Here is a 17,426-nt window from a genome sequence, read left to right on the forward strand (position 1 = left end):
AGGGTCGAAAAAGAAACCATCCTTTGAGGCTGATAAAAACATTCTTCTGTATGTGTTAAAAACCTGAAGGAATGGGCGGCGCCTGTGGAGCAAAGGAGTAGGGCACCAGCCCCATATACCAGAGGTGGTAGGTTCAAACCTGACCCCAGCCAAAACTGCAAAAAAAAAAAAAAAAACCTGAAGAAAATCTTATTTCTCTTCCCACTAGAGCCTCACCCTATTGATGGGGCTGGGGGACTTCCTTAAACAATCCACGTTTAAAAAGCACCCTGAGCTAGAATTTCAGTGGTGACATCCTGGAGGGGTGGGCAGTGTTGGGCCAATTGGTTGGGTGTTTGGGATGCAGAGATCAGGGTTCCTCACTGGAACATCTTTCTCAAACAAGTGGGCAAACCTGATCTACAGCCCAGCCCAGGTGTCCTAGATTCCCACTCATTCTCAGGCCTGCTGAAGAGAGCGCACTCTCCGTTTCTGCCCGTTGTCCTGGACATGATGGGATGGGGCAGGTCACTTCCTCCGTGCCTGGGCCTGGTTACTCTGTCCCTTCTGGTGCTGCTGCTTCACCTGGGCCAGGATGTCTCGGATCTTTCGCTGAGCCATCTGCAACAACAGGTAAGAGGGAGAATGTGAGGACTGCTAAGGAGACAGCCTTCCGCAGGGAGAAGCCATGGGGATCCAGGCACTGGGAACAACAGACCAGGTCACATGGGACTCAGAAGAAAGAGGAAAAGTGAGGGTAAGAACGACCTTAAGTTTCTTTGCCTCCAGCAGAGCTGGCGTATTCACTGGATAATAAGGCTGAGGATTAGGAGTCAGGGTGGCAGAGGTTAGAGGGACAGTTGCATAAAATGTGACCAAGTTGACACATGTTACTAAACACAAACACAGAACACCTAGAGTTTTTATACTGTAGAATATTACACCTTGTACATGGTCATAAATGAGGAGAGGTCATTGCATATCCACTACAGGCAGTCCTCAAGTTACAAACATCAGACTTGGCTGAAAATGATGGCTCACATCTGTAATCCAGACACTCTGGTAGGCCGAGGTAGGTGGATTGCTTGAGCTCAAGGAATCTGAGATCAGCCTGACCAAGAGCAAGACGCCATCTCTACTAAAAGAAAAACAAGCCAGGCATTATGATGGGCACCTGTAGTCCCAGCTACTCGGGAGACTGAGGCAGGAGGATCACTTGAACCCAAGAGTTTGAGGTTGCTCTGAGCTATGACACCACTGCACTCTACCCCTGTCTCAAAAAACAAAACAAAACCATCAGATTTATATACAACTCCCACTTATGAACAAAGACTCTGATAGTAAGTCCCCAAGTTGCAAACATCTGACTAACATATGACTCAAATTTGCAAGTGGAGACTATTACAGATAATAGGTAAGTGTACTTGTTCCAACTTACATGCGAATTCAATTTAATAGACCTACAGAACCTATGTTGTTCGTAATCTGGGGACTGCCTGTATTTATGTAAAAATGTCCCAGGAAAGGGAATGGATACAAGGCCCAGATATGACGTATGCACCACTGACAAAGGGGATGAAATACTAAGGGATCAGGATCTTATTCTTTCTTGAATGTCTTTGCCCTAAACATTTATAAGAGAAATCAACTGCAAAATGAGATTCATTTCATGGAAATTTACCACAGTGTCTTTCCTTTATAAATTGTATCCTTGGTTTTCTTCGGCTAAAGAGAAAAGTGATCTAGGTTGGGGTAAAGAATGTGGAAATCAATTATTATATGAGTTCTTTGAACTCTGGCTTGATGTTTTAGTTTTTCATCTAATCCTCATTCTGATCAACTGAAGCTGCTTCAGTCTATAATACTTCCAGGCTCTGTGTACCGCCGTGGATACATCATTTACTCTTGGTCTCATTTTCCTCATTTGTAAAATGACGTTGTTGTGAGGATTAAATGACTTAATATGTATAAACCATGTACAACACAGGTGAGTGTATCAAAGAACCCATAAATGTTAGGAATTTTTTTTTTTGTAGAGACAGAGTCTCACTTTATGGTCCTTGGTAGAGTGCCGTGGCCTCACACAGCTCACAGCAACCTCCAACTCCTGGGCTTAGGTGATTCTCTTGCCTCAGCCTCCCGAGTAGCTGGGACTACAGGCGCCTGCCACAACGCCCGGCTATTTTTTTTTTTGGTTGCAGTTTGGCCGGGGCCGGGTTTGAACCCGCCACCCTCGGTATATGGGGCCGGCGCCTTACTGACTGAGCCACAGGTGCTGCCCAAATGTTAGTAATTATTATTGTGGCTTCAATACTTCTCAAAGGGTTATCTGAGAAAGTTACTTAGCCAGGGACACACAGAAGAAAATCTATGTGGGGTCTGAGCTCAAAGCCCCCAGGCTCTAGCACCCACGTTCTGATGCTGCACCATATGGCATGACAGCCACGTTTGCTCTGGATTGCTTGAGCAGCTTTAAGTGGCCCCATGCCTATGGAGACTTGGTTATCCCCTATGGCAGATGTCGTCAAACTTTTTAAACAGGGTGCCAGTTCACTGTCCTTCAGACCATTGGAGGGCCGGGCTATAGTTTACAAATTCCTGTACACACTGCACATACCTTATCTTGAAGTAAAAAAACAAAACGGGAACAAATACAATCACTGCCTCATGTGGAGTTTGAGGACCCCTGCCCCATGGGGATATTTATTTAATAGTGTATTTAATAGTCTCTGAAGTCCCCTTCCAGTTTTAATACGGGGTGGGAGGGAGGGGGTTAGATTTTAGAAAAACCCCATTAGCTCTCAATCACCCTTTCCCTGCCCTATTTAGGTTCAGCAAAATTTGAACCTGATACTGGCCTTCTACTCCAAGCTCTAGAAGAGTGATTCTTTTTTTTGAGACAGAGTCTCACTCTGTCACCCCCACAGTGCTGTGTTGTCATAACTCATAGCAGCCTCAAACTCCTGGGCACAAGCAATCCTTCCCAACACCCAGCTTGTTTTAGAGACAGGGTCTTGCTCTTGCTCAGGCTGGTCTCGAACTCCTGAGCTCAAGCAATCCACCTGCCTCAGCCTCCCAGAGTGCTAGGATTAAAGGCGTGAGCCATGGCACCCAGGGATTTTCAACTGGTGTGCCACGAGAGGATCTTAAGTGTGCCAGTAATTTTTTTTTTTTTTTTTTATAGAGACAGAGTCTCACTTTATGGCCCTTGGTAGAGTGCCATGGCATCACACAGCTCACAGCAACCTCCAGCTCCTGGACTTAGGCGATTCTCTTGCCTCAGCCTCCTGAGTAGCTGGGACTACACGTGCCCGCCACAACGCCCAGCTATTTTTTTGTTGCAGTTTGGCCAGGGCCAGGTTTGAACCTGTCACTCTCGGTATATGGGGCTGGCGCCCTACCCACTGAGCCACAGGCGCTGCCCTGTGCCAGTAAATTTTGAAAATCATTAATTAAATTCTTTTTGATAGCCGGGCGTTGTGGCGGGCGCCTGTAGTCCCAGCTACTCGGGAGGCTGAGGCAAGAGAATCGCTTAAGCCCAGGAGTTGGAGGTTGCTGTGAGCTGTGTGAGGCCACGGCACTCTACTGAGGGCCGTAAAGTGAGACTCTGTCTCTACAAAAAAAAAAAAAAAATCTTTTTGAAAGAAGTTTCAAAGAAAAGTATATTCTTTTTTTTTACTTTTTTTTCTTTTTGATCATCATAATTGAGTGTACTGCGTAAGTTTATCTATAGGTTCGAGTGTGTTGTGAGATAAAAAAGGTTGAAAAATACTCTTCTAGATCCAGTCCCAATTGCTAGGCAATGATAATATAAACTATGGGAAGAGGAAAGGAGGAAGGCCAGAAACAGGGTGCTTAATGGTCATTCTGGGAACAGCAAAGGGACTACATTTGAAAAATGCAGGCCAGGCGTGGTGGCTCACACCTGTAGTCCCAGCGCTGTGGGAGGGTGGATTGCCTGAGCTCAGAGGTTCGAGACCAGTATATGAACAGCAGTGAGCCAGAGTAAGACCCCGTCTCTACTAACATCAAGAACATTGCCAGAGGAAGAAGAAAATGAACAACAAAAAAGAGTACTTCAAACAAAGAAGAATGAACAAGGAAGTTGAAATTAATAATATAAAATAAATAAAAAAAGAAAAATGCAACCCGCAGTGTTGTTGCAACCCCATTAGTGGTGATGTTATCATTCCATGAACAAGACTGGACAATGGACAATGGATAATACCAATTTCCTTTCATATCCAATGCAAAAAGGGGTTAGGGAGGAATTAAGGTTAGACGACAGGAAAGACTGTTAATAAATAATGTATAACATCTAATACATGAGAGCTATATATATAATGTATGTTGTATATGAAAATTGTCAAAGCACATTCCCTATAGAGTCTTAAGAGGCTACGAATCATCTATATATACTACTTCTGTACCTGCAAGAAGGGAGCCCAGAGGCAGGCTGATATGGTTGAAGACGGAACTTGTCATGGTCCTACAGATCAACCACTGGAGTCTCTGCTTCTCTGCTCCCTGCGCTCCTGCAGCCCTCCCACATTGGAGGAACACCTTATTTATGTACCTGGCTGGCATAGAAATGTCCGATGATTTTCACGATGACCTGATCGTTTTCATCGGGGGTCTGGTCTCTTGGCACTACCACCTCAGCAGCTGTTAAATTCTGCAACTCATTCACCTGTGGGTGGCCAGAGAGAGGCTCAGATGCCATCAAGAAAGCACAGTGTGGATGGGGGAAGAGTAAGGGGCAGGTGACTAGTGGGCAGAAACTCAAGTCAGGAGCTGAGTTAGAGAGAATTGAGTAAATGGACAAATCAGGAGTCCTAAGGTTGAACAGGGCAGGGCATCAGCAGGCCCCAGAGCAGAGCTATTGGGTTTGGAGACCAGGGCCCAGGGCTTTCAACACAGTCCTCAGGGCTCACCGTTTTGCCACCTTTGCCAATCACCCGGCCAGCTGCTGACGCTGGCACCCGTATGTGAGTCTCCAGCTTTACTTCTTCCTTGGGACCAAAGAAGTTCTCCTCCTTGAGTTTGCCATAGATTCTTCCCTGAGCCTAGGAAGAGGAAGTAATTGTTAACAGTCTCCAAGATCCAGCTCACCCACTTCGGGTTCACAGGACCACCTTATCCTAGGTGGGCCGACCATCTAAGGCAGTTGATAGGGAAGGCCCAGCTGAGGAGCTTGTCAGTGTTCCTTCTGCTTATCTGTAATACTAGAATTATGAGTAACCAAATACATACGTCCCAGAGGGAAAAAAAATTGTTTCCCAGAGGAATATAATTCACAAGCTACAAACGAGACCTACGGGGTCTGGAATGACTGCACTTATCTGGATGTGGCATTGACTAGCATTTCAAGGCCCTGGAAGGCAATTCACTGAGGCACGCAGAAGGCATGCCCGCCTGACCTGACACAGTGGCGCTGTCCCAGTCCTCCATCCTCACAAAGCGTAAGTGTTAGCTCTTTAGCTATCTGACCAGAAGTTCAAGAAGCTAAGGACACAGTAGGGACATAAAGGAGAGAAAGGAATTTGTCATCAAATGCCTTCCATAGTAACTAAGGCAGAGTGCAAAGCTGCCCTCCGAGTTCTTTCTGTCCAAAATTCATGTTGACCTCCAAGAAGTGGTAAGGAAAGCAAAAGTTGAAAGAAGCTGAGTTCGATGCCAATTTCCAAGTATCTTTGCAGCCCTTATCCTGCAGGGAGGGCTTAAAGATGTGCCGAGGATTTGACAGTTGATGGGAAATCACCCAAGCCCTTTTTCTGCACTCAGGGAAAGTATCCAACCTCAATCCCCCTGTATGCAGCTTGAAAAAACAATAAAGATCAAAACCTTGAATTGGGCTTCTGGCGGTCCAGTGATGATAACCATACGAACTTTGGAGTCAGGAGTTTCAGGTGGTGCAATCTATAAAAGAAACAGGTGGTCAAAGAGGGACTCTCTTTGGGAAGAGACACCCAGCACCCCCATCTTCTCCAATTCCCTACTACCACCCTTATTCCCACCACCCACTCTGAAGCCTGGGAGAAGAACCAAGATTCTGAAGAGCCCAAGTCATCACCCCTGCACACCAACCATTAGGAGGGTAGAGGGCAGTTAGAAGGACTTGCTTCAGAGATAGGTGTCTGTAAGTAAGGCCCTGCGTCGTCCCCCCTTGAGAGTTAGAGACACGGATACAATGGGGAGGGAGGGCAGTGACCACACCTCCACCGGAAAACAAGTGCAGCTTTTACCCAAAGCTTTTAATACCACTAAAACAATTGGATTTAGGTTTGTGAAATTTAACATCAGAAATTTGTTTCACCATAACAAAATCTCCCTTCTCTCTCCCCTGACTCTGGCCGGGGAAACTCAAAGACAACTAACACTTACTTAGTGATAAACTGTGTGAGGCAGGGGATTTGGCTGTGAGGTCTCATAGGATTGTACTGATGAAGACAGTGAGGCTCAGATCATACAGCTTACTTGAGGGGTGACAGAGTGGGGCTAGGATTTGATCTGAAGCTCTCCTGTGCTATCAGCCTGCCTCCTGCCTCACCTCAAAACCCAAAAGCACCAGAGGTATCCTACGTAGGCCCAAGCAAGGTCAAAAGCAAAGAGGACCACAATTCCACAGGGAAAGTCCTTAACACGAGGTGCCAATTCTAAGAGTATGGGAATCTGGGAGATGTACAAGGTGGCAGAAGACAACCCTCCTCCCATCCCAAACCCACAGAAGAGGTCACCTTGATGGAGGCGCTGGCGAACCGGGACAGTTGTTTGATGTGCTGTCCCTTCTTGCCGATGATGGCACCCACCGCCTGGGCAGGAATGAACACCTGCACCATCTCCTGTTCGGGCGCCTGCTGCCAGGACAGGGTATGTTATTACCAAGGGGCCTGAGGGGGCAGGGCTCAGGAGCCTCTCCTTTCCCCCAGCTTGCAACCTCTTGGAGGAAGGGTACAGGCACCCAACTGCCACCTGGCTGTGAAGGGATGCTATGAGGCTCTTTGCTTCTTCCTATGCCCAACAGAGAGGAATAGAAGAACAGAGCTGCAGGCACCTCGCAGTATCTTAGGTCATGCTCTGTACAAGTGACACTTGAGAGAGTAGCTGGGAGAAATACAGAGGAAGGACCTTCCCTGAGAACTTCCCTCCCTTTCCCTGCAAACTTCCCAAGCATCAGAAACCCATGGGCAGTTGGACACCTCAAGGGAGGCCACCGCAGGCCCAGGGGCCCCCTGGAATAAGACCTTCCACCTACCATAAAGGAACTATAGGGAGCCGCTCCGGTGACACTGCTGGGGGGCGGTGGGACTGCACTGGATGAGGCTGGGAAAAGCCCCACAGCAGCCAGGTTCAGGCCAGGGATCAGGTGAGACTGCAGCTGGGGAAGAAAGGTGAGGAGAAGGGGATCAGCTCATCCTGACAGGCCCTGGAGGTCCCTTAGGGGTGGTCCTGGCTGAACCAGAAAGGGGAGTGGCTCCAGGAGGAGTGGGCCAAAAACATGAAAATTACATGCTTTTGCACAAAAACCTGCCTGGCCTTAGGCTCCTCATACACTCAAACATGCACACAGGTGTGGAATGGTGAGCAAGGGGATGTTCTTACTAAACCAGCATCTGCAACCAGAGAAGCCAACCCGCTGTACACCCTCAGAAATCCTTCCTCTTTGGCTGCTCAGTCTACTCTGATGGAGACAAACTGTAGACAGAGCCTGTGGTGTAACTGATGCCCTGTGTGAGAAGAAGGGCTGGAGACAGAGCTGCATTTGACTTCCAGGACTCGGTGGTTCTAAACAATTTTGGTGATAGACTCTTTTTAATAAATCAGATGAGGGTCCTCTTTTTAATAAATCAGATGAGGGTGCAGTGGCCCATGCCTGTAATCCTAGCACTCTAGGAGGCTGACTTGAGCTCATGAGTTTGAGACCAGCCTGAGCAAAAGCAAGACCTGATCTCTACTAAAAATAGAAAAACTGAAGCAAGAGGATCACTGGAGCCCAAGAGTTGGAAGTTGCTGTGAGCTATGATGCCATAGCACTCTACCCAGGGCAACAGCTTGAGCCTCTATGTCAAATAAATAAACGAATAAATCAGATGAGCCAGGTGCAATGGCTCATGCCTATAATCTCAGCACTTTGGGAAGTTGAGGTGGAAGGATCCCTTAAGACCAGGAGTTCATACTTAGCCTGGGCAACACAGCAAAACCCCATCTCTAAAAAAAATAGAAAAAATTAGCTGGGTGTGGTGGTCCTCCCTTGTGGGTCCTAGCTACTTGGGAGGTTGAGGCAGGAGGATCACTTAAGCCCAGGAGGCTGCAGTGAGCTATGATGATGCCACTGCACTCCAGCCTGGGCAACAAATTAAGACCCTGTCTGTAAAAAAAATTAAAAAATAAAAATAAGGCCAGGCATGGTGGCTCACACCTATAATCCTAGTACTTTGGGAGGCTGAGGTGAGTAAATTGCTTGAGCTTAGGAGTTAGAGACCAGCCTGAGCAAGAGTGAAACTCCATGGAAAAACTAGTGGGGCATGGTGGCAGGGATCTGTAGCCCCTGCTACCTGAGAGGCTGAGGCAAGAGGATAACTTGAACCCAGGAATTTGAGGTTGCCATGAGCTATGACGCCACAGCACTCTAGCCTGGGTGACAGAGGGAGACTCTGTCTCAAAAAAAAAAAAAAAAAATATATATATATATAAATATTTGTGCTTCTATGTACTTTAGAAGCACAAACCTCAAAGACAAAGATCAGACCCCCACCCCAGGAACAAGATTTAGTATTTCTAATAAGTTGAGGTCCACAAGCACCAAGTAAAGCTCCCAGGCCACACAGCACACGGCAGGAATTTCTGCCTTCTGTGCCCAAGCTCCTATTGCTCAGCAAGTCATCCAGCACTCACGCTCATGGCAGCCACGTCATTCTCATAGGCCTCCCGGACTTTCTTCATGATTTCTTGCTCAGCCCTACAGCAGTTCTCGATGGCCCCCTTCACAGTGATGGTCCTCTCAGGGTTGTAGAGGGTGAGGTCCTGCAACCTGGCACAAATGCAGAGCCACGTCAGCCTCTCACTGGCAAGCCCAGCTGAGTCACAGGCCCCCCATTTTTATATCACTATCTGTCCCACCCTTCCATGCCCCAGTTTGTAAGCAGGGCAGGGAGTGAGGTGCAGAGGGTTGAGAATACCCAACTGAGACCCCTCCTGTAGCAACAAATTCAATCACAGGATATGCTGCTGGTCACAAAGGAAGGAGGACTATGCCACCAAGTTTCCCCATGGGCCCTATGCAATCCATGTCCTGCCCCTTTCTGGAAGAGAGGTATTACTTTTCCCCCAGGCTTGAAGCACAGTGCGTGCAGAGGCAGCCCATGACATAGACAGATAAGGGACTGAGGTTGGGCCACTTCTGTGGTGGCAGACAGGCCTGAAACCCTAAGATGCAGAGTAGGAGGGCTGTGATATGAAGGAGAAGAGCCCAGAAAGGCAGGCCCCTGGCGGGCGCCTGTAGTCCCAGCTGCTCGGGAGGCTGAGGCAAGAGAATCGCTTAAGCCCAGGAGTTGGAGGTTGCTGTGAGCTGTGTGAGGCCACGGCACTCTACCGAGGGCCATAAAGTGAGACTCTGTCTCTACAAAAAAAAAAAAAAAAAAAAAGAAAGGCAGGCCCCTTCCATCCCCCTAGCCCATACGGAAGTAGGGCTGGGCAAGCTCCAGCCCTTGGAGGGATAACAAAACTGCTCTTTACCACTTCTTTAACTATTTTTCTTCACCAGGCAGGAATAGCACCCAGCTGAAGGCAGCATGATGAAATACTGACCCCAAGCCACCATGTATCCCCCACTCACATAGAGGGACACGGGAGAGGGCCTTACGAGGAGATGGTGATTTTCGTCTCTGTGTCCTGCTCCACCTTCTTCAGGTTGCGTCCTTCCTTGCCGATGAGACGCCCCACAAAGTTATTGTGGGCGAGGATCTTCAAAGGGACCTCATCAGCCCTAGGGAAAGTGGAGAAGACAAGAGCTTCTTCAGCAGCTGGAGACATGCAGGCACAGCCATAGTGCTGCCCAGATTGTTTCCAGGTAAAAGATTACAAACATCAGCACATGGTGGCTGCTTACTGAAAAGGGAAAGGGGGACAGAGGGAGATGGTCAAGGGACAAGGGTGTGTTCTTCATCTGAATTGTGAGGGTGGTTTTATAGATAGATACATCTCAAAACTCATCATATGATATACTTTTAAAATGTGTAATTTATTATACATCAATAAAATACCAATAGCTTTTTTCTTAAAGGACTAATAAGCAGATTCCTTACATCACTGTTTTTGCTCCCCTCTCTCCCCCACCCCTCCAGCTTATATAAGTAAGCCTTAGGATCACTGTTTTCTAATAAGGAGAAAAAAATTGGGGGGCGACACCTGTGGCTCAGTGGGTAGGGCACCAGTCCCATATACCAAGGGTGGCAGGTTCGAACCCAGCCCCAGCCAAACTGCAACAACAACAAAAATAGCTGGGTGTTGTGGCGGGTGCCTGTAGTCCTAGCTACTCAGGAGGCTGAGGCCAGAGAATCGCCTAAGCCCAGGAGGTTTTTTTTTTTTTTTTTTTTTTGGAGATAGTCTCCCTTGTCACCCTTGGTAGAGTGCTATGCATCACAGCTCACTGCAACCTCAAATTCTTGGGCTCAAGTTATCCTTTTGCCTCAGCCTCCCAAGTAGCTGGGAATACAGGCACACGCCATGATGCCCAGCTACTTTTAGAGACAGGGATCTCGCTCTTGCTCATGCTGATCTCCAACTCCTAGCCTCTGCAATCCACTCGCCTCTACCTCCCAGAGTGCTGGAATTACAGGCATGAGCCTCCATGCCTAGCCCTAATAAGGAAAATTTTAAAGCACTCCAAACACCTATCAACAAATCCGGGGATTGGTTAAATGAACTATGGATATGGCTCGGCGCCTGTAGCGGCTAGGGTGCCAGCCACATACACCAAAGCTGATGGGTTCAAACCAGCCCAGGCCTGCCAAACAACAATGACAACTACAACCAAAAAATAGCCAGCTGTTTTGATGGGCGCCTGTAGTCCCAGCTACTTGGGAGGCTGAGGCAAGAGAATCGCTTAAGCCCAAGAGCTGGAGGTTGCTGTGAGCTGTGATGCCAATGCACTCACCCAGGGCGACAGCTTGAGGTTCTGTCTCAAAAAAAAAAAAAAAGTGAACTATGGATAGCCTTAAGTGTGGAATTCTAGGCAGCTGCAAGAACATGTTGATGTGTACTGAGATAGATACTGATACACAGAATGGAAGAAGTACAGAACAGCAGGTGCAGTATGATCCCCTTGGAGGTAAGACATGCACACGCACGTGAACATATATCCTGTGAGTGCACGGAACTTCTACAACTTGTAGGAATGGGCAGTGCCTGTGGCTCAGTGAATAGGGTGCTGGCCCCATATACCCAGGGTGGTGGGTTCCAATCCAGCCCTACCCAAACTGCAAGAACAAAAAAAAAATAGCCAGGCATTGTGGCCGGCGCCTGTAGTCTCAGCTACTTGGGAGGCTGAGACAAGAGAATCGCCCAAGCCCAAGAGCTGGAGGTTGCTATGAGCTATGACGCAACAGCACTCTACTGAGGGCGACAAAGTGAGACTCTCTTTAAAAAAAAAAAAAAATAGGGGGTGGCGCCTGTGGCTCAGTGAGCAGGGCGCCGGCCCCATATTCCGAGGGTGGCGGGTTCAAACCCGGCCCGGGCCAAACTGCAACAAAAAAATAGCCGGGCGTTGTGGCGGGCGCCTGTGCCTGTAGTCCCAGCTACTCGGGAGGCTGAGGCAGGAGAATCGCCTAAGCTCAGGAGTTGGAGGTTGTTGTGAGCTGTGTGAGGCCACAGCACTCGGCACTCTACCGAGGGCGATAAAATGAAACTCTGTCTCTACAAAAAAAAAAAAAAAAAAGAGGGGGGGTGTAGGAATGAGTTTATATCCTTTCGTACAATTTCTGACTATGTGTCCTTTATCTCTGCATCACTGCTGTAACAAGTTTGGGGCAGGGCGGGGCGGATACTGGCAGCCCCTGAAGATGTAAGAAAAGTTGAAGCCTTACGTTTTGGTGTCCTTTGCTTCTTTATGCATTATTTCCAAGATCATCTTACAGGCAGAGGAGCAGCCCTCAGGGGTTGAATGGACGCTGATGGCTTTTTCAGCTGCTCCTGCATTCTCCTTCCTATGTACGTCTATCCTGGGACCACAAGAACAACGCTAGTTAATTGTTCCCAGCTGGACTGGTTTTTCAAGCTCTCACCTCTTCTCTATCAAAGATGTAAAACTCACTCTTAGAGTAAAGCTGATCAAGTGCAGATTTGGGAAGGACAATGAAAGCCCCAGGGAAATAGGACCTGTCTACTACTCTGGATTCTGTTGCAGACCAGTACTGTCTCAACCAGGAGTTAATTGGTGACAACAAGGCAATCTATCACATAGATGCAGGGCTGGATTACCAGGCCTCGGCTCTAAAGCTACATGTCCCCTTAAATTCTATGTGTTCCCCTTGAAACAAATATAAAGGGAAGACACGCTATCCCAAACTAAAAGTAAATAGCAATGGGACTTCGAATAAGGACATAATATCTGTACTTTGCTACTGAGTACATCAATCAGCTCTAAGGATAGGGGGAAAGGGATGGCTGTGGCAGAATGGGGAAACAACACTGAGGGCCCCAACTTTGGGCAGGTTGATCAGAACACTGAGGAATGGATATCTCACCAAGTTTGGATTCGCTTGAGGAGTTTTTTTAATTTTTAGAACCTTTCTTGCTAACTAGAGTGGGTGGCCCAGCCATTGTCACCAATGACATGGCCCAGACCCATGCTCTCCCTCCCCATCTGCCTGCCCCTACCCAGGAACTCAGATTGCAAGCAGTGACCCTGAATGTTCTGAGCAACATATCCTAGGAGGTAAATATCAATGCCCCCAGCATGCTTCCCAGAGGCCTCCCCAGGAACCAGCCATTGTCCCTAGCACCCAGCCTCCACTCCCCAAGTAGCCAAGACTCACTTGGATTGGGTTTGTTTTGTGATGTTGCGGATGGTGGCCCCCTCCTTGCCAATGATGGCGCCCACATACTGGGTGGGCACCAGGAGCCGAAGAGGGATATCCACCTGCTGTTGTTTGGCTTGAGCCCCTGCTGCCACAGGTGAGCCCTGACGAGGCTGGCCCCGGGAGCCAAAGCCTCCTCGGCGCCCATTCTCAGGACCCTGTGCTATCTGCTCATCAGGAATATAGGAGACCTTCAGGGCATGGTTCTCCAACTGGTGGCCATTCAGCTTCATAATGGCTCTGCAGATAGAATGAGAGTCAATTATCGATCACGCCTATCCAAGCCAATCACATCAGATGCTCTTTAGGCAATAGAGTTACAACTTGGGACAGTTGAAAGGGAGAGAACTGTCTGTCCTCCACCTTCAAGGACTTTCCAATCTCAATGGCATCAAAAACATCAAAGGAAAAGCAAATAAATAGATTTCTGACATTTGCTTGGGATTTACTGTTCACAAGGCCTTCTATTTAGATCATCAGAGAAATGGGCATCCGGTCCCATAGGGAGTACAGGGTGCTCCAGTCTAAAAGGAAGACCAAACCATACATCTCGAAGAACTCCCCTGTCAGTTAGAGACGGGACCTGGCAAAGCTGACACATACACTTGCTAGATTGCGGAGTCCTACCAACTACTATAAAAATCTTTTTTTTTTTTTTTTTTTGTAGAGACAGAGTCTCACTGTACCGCCCTCGGGTAGAGTGCCGTGGCGTCACACGGCTCACAGCAACCTCCAACTCTTGGGCTTACGCTATTCTCTTGCCTCAGCCTCCTGAGTAGCTGGGACTACAGGCGCCCACCACAACGCCCAGCTATTTTTTGGTCACAGTTTGGCCGGGGCTGGGTTTGAAACAGCCACCCTCGGCATATGGGGCTGGCGCCCTACTCACTGAGCCACAGGCGCCGCCCTACTATAAAAATCTTAACCTGGGGCGGCGCCTGTGGCTTAGTCGGTAAGGCACGGGCCCCATATACAGAGGGTGGCGGGTTCAAACCCAGTCCCGGCTGAACTGCAACCAAAAAATACATAGGCTTTGTGGCGGGCGCCTATAGTCCCAGCTACTCGGGAGGCTGAGGCAGGAGAATCGCTTAAGCCCAGGAGTTGGAGGTTGCTGTGAGCTGTGTGACGACACGGCACTCTACCAAGGGCCATAAAGTGAGACTCTGTCTCTACAAAAAAAAAAAAAAAATCTTAACCTGATAGATAATGAAAACATAGGCAGAGGAGACTGAAATACATGTACACAGAATCCAAATACTAAACCTGTCTTGGCAGCGGAAAGATAATTAAATTAGGGCACCACTATTCCAACCTTAATTCCACTGCTCAACAGTTACATTAGCTAGGCAACTCACAACTTAGTCTAGACCTGAGTTTCATCAACAATTTCCCTACTGTATGAGATAGGGAAATTGTCTTGTACAAGTGGGAAACTGATACCCATGCTCTACCTATCATACAACTGTTACATGTAGGTCTGTAATCCATGTTGAGTTAATTTATGTGTATGATATTAAGGTAGGGGATTCAATTCATCTTTTTACCTGTGGATATCATCAAATTGCCCCAAAAAGACTATTTCTTTAACACCGAACTTTCTTAGCACATTTGTTTAAAAGAAAAAGAAAAAGCAACAATTGATTATAAATGTAGAGTCTTATTTCTAGGCTCTCAACTCCATGTCATTGCTCTGTATGTCTATCCTGACGCCATAACCACACTGATTTGATCTCCATAGCTTTGAAATAAGTTTTCAAATCTGGAAGTAAATGTCTTCTAATTTGGTTCTTCTTATTCAAGAGCGTTATGGTGGGCGGCGCCTGTGGCTCAAGGAGTAGGGCGCCGGTCCCATATGCCGGAGGTGGTGGGTTCAAACCCAGCCCCGGCCAAAAAAAAAAAAAATAAAGAGCATTACGGTTATTCTGGGTCCCTTGCATTATGTCACACCGAGTCAGCTTGTCAATTTCAGCCAAACATCATTCTTATAGAATTCATGTGAGAATCACATGTGAACACATGAGATAAATTATTAAGGGCTTTGTTGTTTTTAAACTGCTTGGTTAATGAAAAGTAAGTAGGAACTGGAGACAGAATGGTTTGCTTACCCCTTGAAAACTAGTCTCCGCCTTTCAAAGGTCCGCAAAACGGGGCTAAAATTGAAGTGAGGAACAAACAGCAACCATTCCCAGGACAGGCTGTAGTCAGAAATGTTAGGAAGGCAACAATAGGCAGTGGGGGATGGACTAGTGTTCAGATGATCTTTAAAGCTGGGCAAAGGATTTTAGATGGCCACAAGGGCAGTAGGAATATCTAGAAAATTCTGAGCCCAGGAGACGTCAAAAAGAAAATGCTATGCATTTGAGAAAGTGGTCAGATTTTACCAAGTATCATTAGGTTTGAGGAGGCAGCACAGGAAGAAGCAAGAAAACGAACCAAAAGCAGAAATGTGGCAAAGGCCCATAACCAGGTCAGATGTGATTTTAAGTGAGTAATGTACAAAATTTGTAGTCTGTCTATACCAGTGGGTTGGAAGCCTAGTTAACTGTTCGACCAAAGAGCTAAAGAGCTAGAAATTGTGGGCGTGATGGGACTGATAGGACTCTACCAAAGTATCAACTAGACTGACAATCAGCGTTGCAATAAAATGTCTGCTCCACACGGCAACTTTAACATATCCTTTTTTGCACCCCGCAGTTCTACCTCACCAACACTAGATGGCGCCACCAAGACAGTAAAGGACACCGAGGTGCGGGGCAACCAGACAGACTATCAGAAGCCGACCTTTTCTCCCGGAGAGGACTTCCCACCTCCCCTGGGAGGGTTTTAGATCCCTCCCCCTTCAGTGTATTTTGCTATCAATCCCGAAATTTCTGAACCTTTGAGATCCCTGAAACAAAGATCGCAAAGATCGTAAAGAAGACATGAAAAAAACCCTTTATAACTAGCCTGGGTTTGGCTGGTCTAGCCTGCCTGGACCCCTTCTCCCAACACCCCACACAGAGGATTCCCCCCCAGCCCCACTCCAGCCGCGCTCTCCCCGCCCACTCACTGCCTGGTCTGCTCCCGGTTGGAATAGGTGACATTCACCACTGCTGTCTCACTCTCGGTGTTCACTGCAGAGAAAAACAGAGACCAGCGTCAGAACAGGGAAATCTGGAAGCCCTACTAACAAATAGAATCCTACCTCTCCATGTTTTAAGGCCAAGAAGGCATTAATAGCTTACAAAATACTTAAGAGTGAAGAGGCAAAAAAAAAAAAAAATTATTTCCCCCTTGAGACCTCTTTCACCTGAGCTACTGGAAAATTCAAATTAATCTTCTGGAGGCCAGCGACGGTGGCTCACGCCTGTAAACCTAACACTGGGAGGCAGAGGCAGGTGTATTGCCTGAGCTCAGGAGTTGGGAGACCAGCCTGAGCAAGAGGGAGACCTCATCTCTAAAAACAGCCAGGCGCTGTGGCAGGCCCCTGTAGTCCCAGCTACTCTGGAGTTATGGCAAGGGAATTGCTTGAACCCCAAAATTTGAGGTTGCTGCGAGCTATGATGCCACAGCACTTTACCAAGGGCGACATGTAGACTCTGTCTCAAAAAAAAAAAAAGAAAAAACCCTCAAGAAACAAATTAATCTTCTGGAATTTTCCTTTGGTTTCCTCACTCTGCTCCCAAGGGAGTGGGCATGTAAAAGCGTGTAGCTGCCCTATCAGCAATTGTGCAGCAGGGCAAACACTACCACCCACTAGGGGTAACACACACCACCTCCTATGCAGGGAGTAAATATCCCTGTAGCAAATTAAACTAAGCTAGGTGTCAGTAGCACAGTCGTTATGGCGCAGCCACATACATGGGGGCTGGAGGATTTGAACCCAGCCTGGGCCTGCTAAACAACAATGACAACTGCAACAAAAAAATAGCTGGGCGCTATAGCCGGTGCCTGTAAGTCCCAGCTACTTGGGACTCTGAGGCAAGAGAATCACTTAAGCCCAAGAATTGAGGTTGCTGTGAGCTGAGGTCACAGCACTCTACCGAGGGCAACATTGACTCTATCTCAAAAAAAGGAAAGAAAGAAAGAAAAAGAAAGTTAAAACTATTGAAAAATCAACCCACATTGGGTGAGATTAGCAATTTATAAAAGTAACATCCCAGGAAATGGTTTGCAAAGATACATGGTTTCTAAAAAAACCTGGGAACACCCAAATCCACTCTAGAGGCTTCTGTATCCTCAAAGGGACACAGTGTATTAATCCAGCCAAATGGGTTGACAGGAATGGCTACTGTGGAGTCTAGAAAGAAAAATAAGAGGCCAAGTTTGGTGGTTCATGCCTGTAATCCTAGCACTCTGGGAGGCCAAAGGCAGGTGGATTGCTTGAGCTCA

The 17,426-nt window shown here is 47.5% G+C and overlaps 1 protein-coding gene across 1 annotated transcript in view; it reads right to left on the reverse strand.

The window, feature by feature from the left end:
* Positions 1 to 507: 507 nt before the first annotated feature.
* IGF2BP1 (insulin like growth factor 2 mRNA binding protein 1) overlaps positions 508 to 17,426 on the reverse strand; it is a 51,488-nt gene continuing 34,569 nt past the window's right edge. Inside the window, exons 5-15 of the mRNA XM_053569009.1 lie at positions 16,105 to 16,168; positions 13,014 to 13,295; positions 12,063 to 12,197; positions 9,842 to 9,964; positions 8,875 to 9,010; positions 7,235 to 7,357; positions 6,717 to 6,836; positions 5,824 to 5,898; positions 4,914 to 5,045; positions 4,556 to 4,669; positions 508 to 600 (exon numbers count right to left, since the gene is read on the reverse strand). Of these exons, the coding sequence (XP_053424984.1) occupies positions 508 to 600; positions 4,556 to 4,669; positions 4,914 to 5,045; positions 5,824 to 5,898; positions 6,717 to 6,836; positions 7,235 to 7,357; positions 8,875 to 9,010; positions 9,842 to 9,964; positions 12,063 to 12,197; positions 13,014 to 13,295; positions 16,105 to 16,168 (1,397 nt within the window). The remainder of the gene's footprint in view (positions 601 to 4,555; positions 4,670 to 4,913; positions 5,046 to 5,823; positions 5,899 to 6,716; positions 6,837 to 7,234; positions 7,358 to 8,874; positions 9,011 to 9,841; positions 9,965 to 12,062; positions 12,198 to 13,013; positions 13,296 to 16,104; positions 16,169 to 17,426) is intronic.

This window comes from Nycticebus coucang, chromosome 18, assembly GCF_027406575.1.
Source record: "Nycticebus coucang isolate mNycCou1 chromosome 18, mNycCou1.pri, whole genome shotgun sequence".
NCBI lineage: Eukaryota > Metazoa > Chordata > Mammalia > Primates > Lorisidae > Nycticebus > Nycticebus coucang.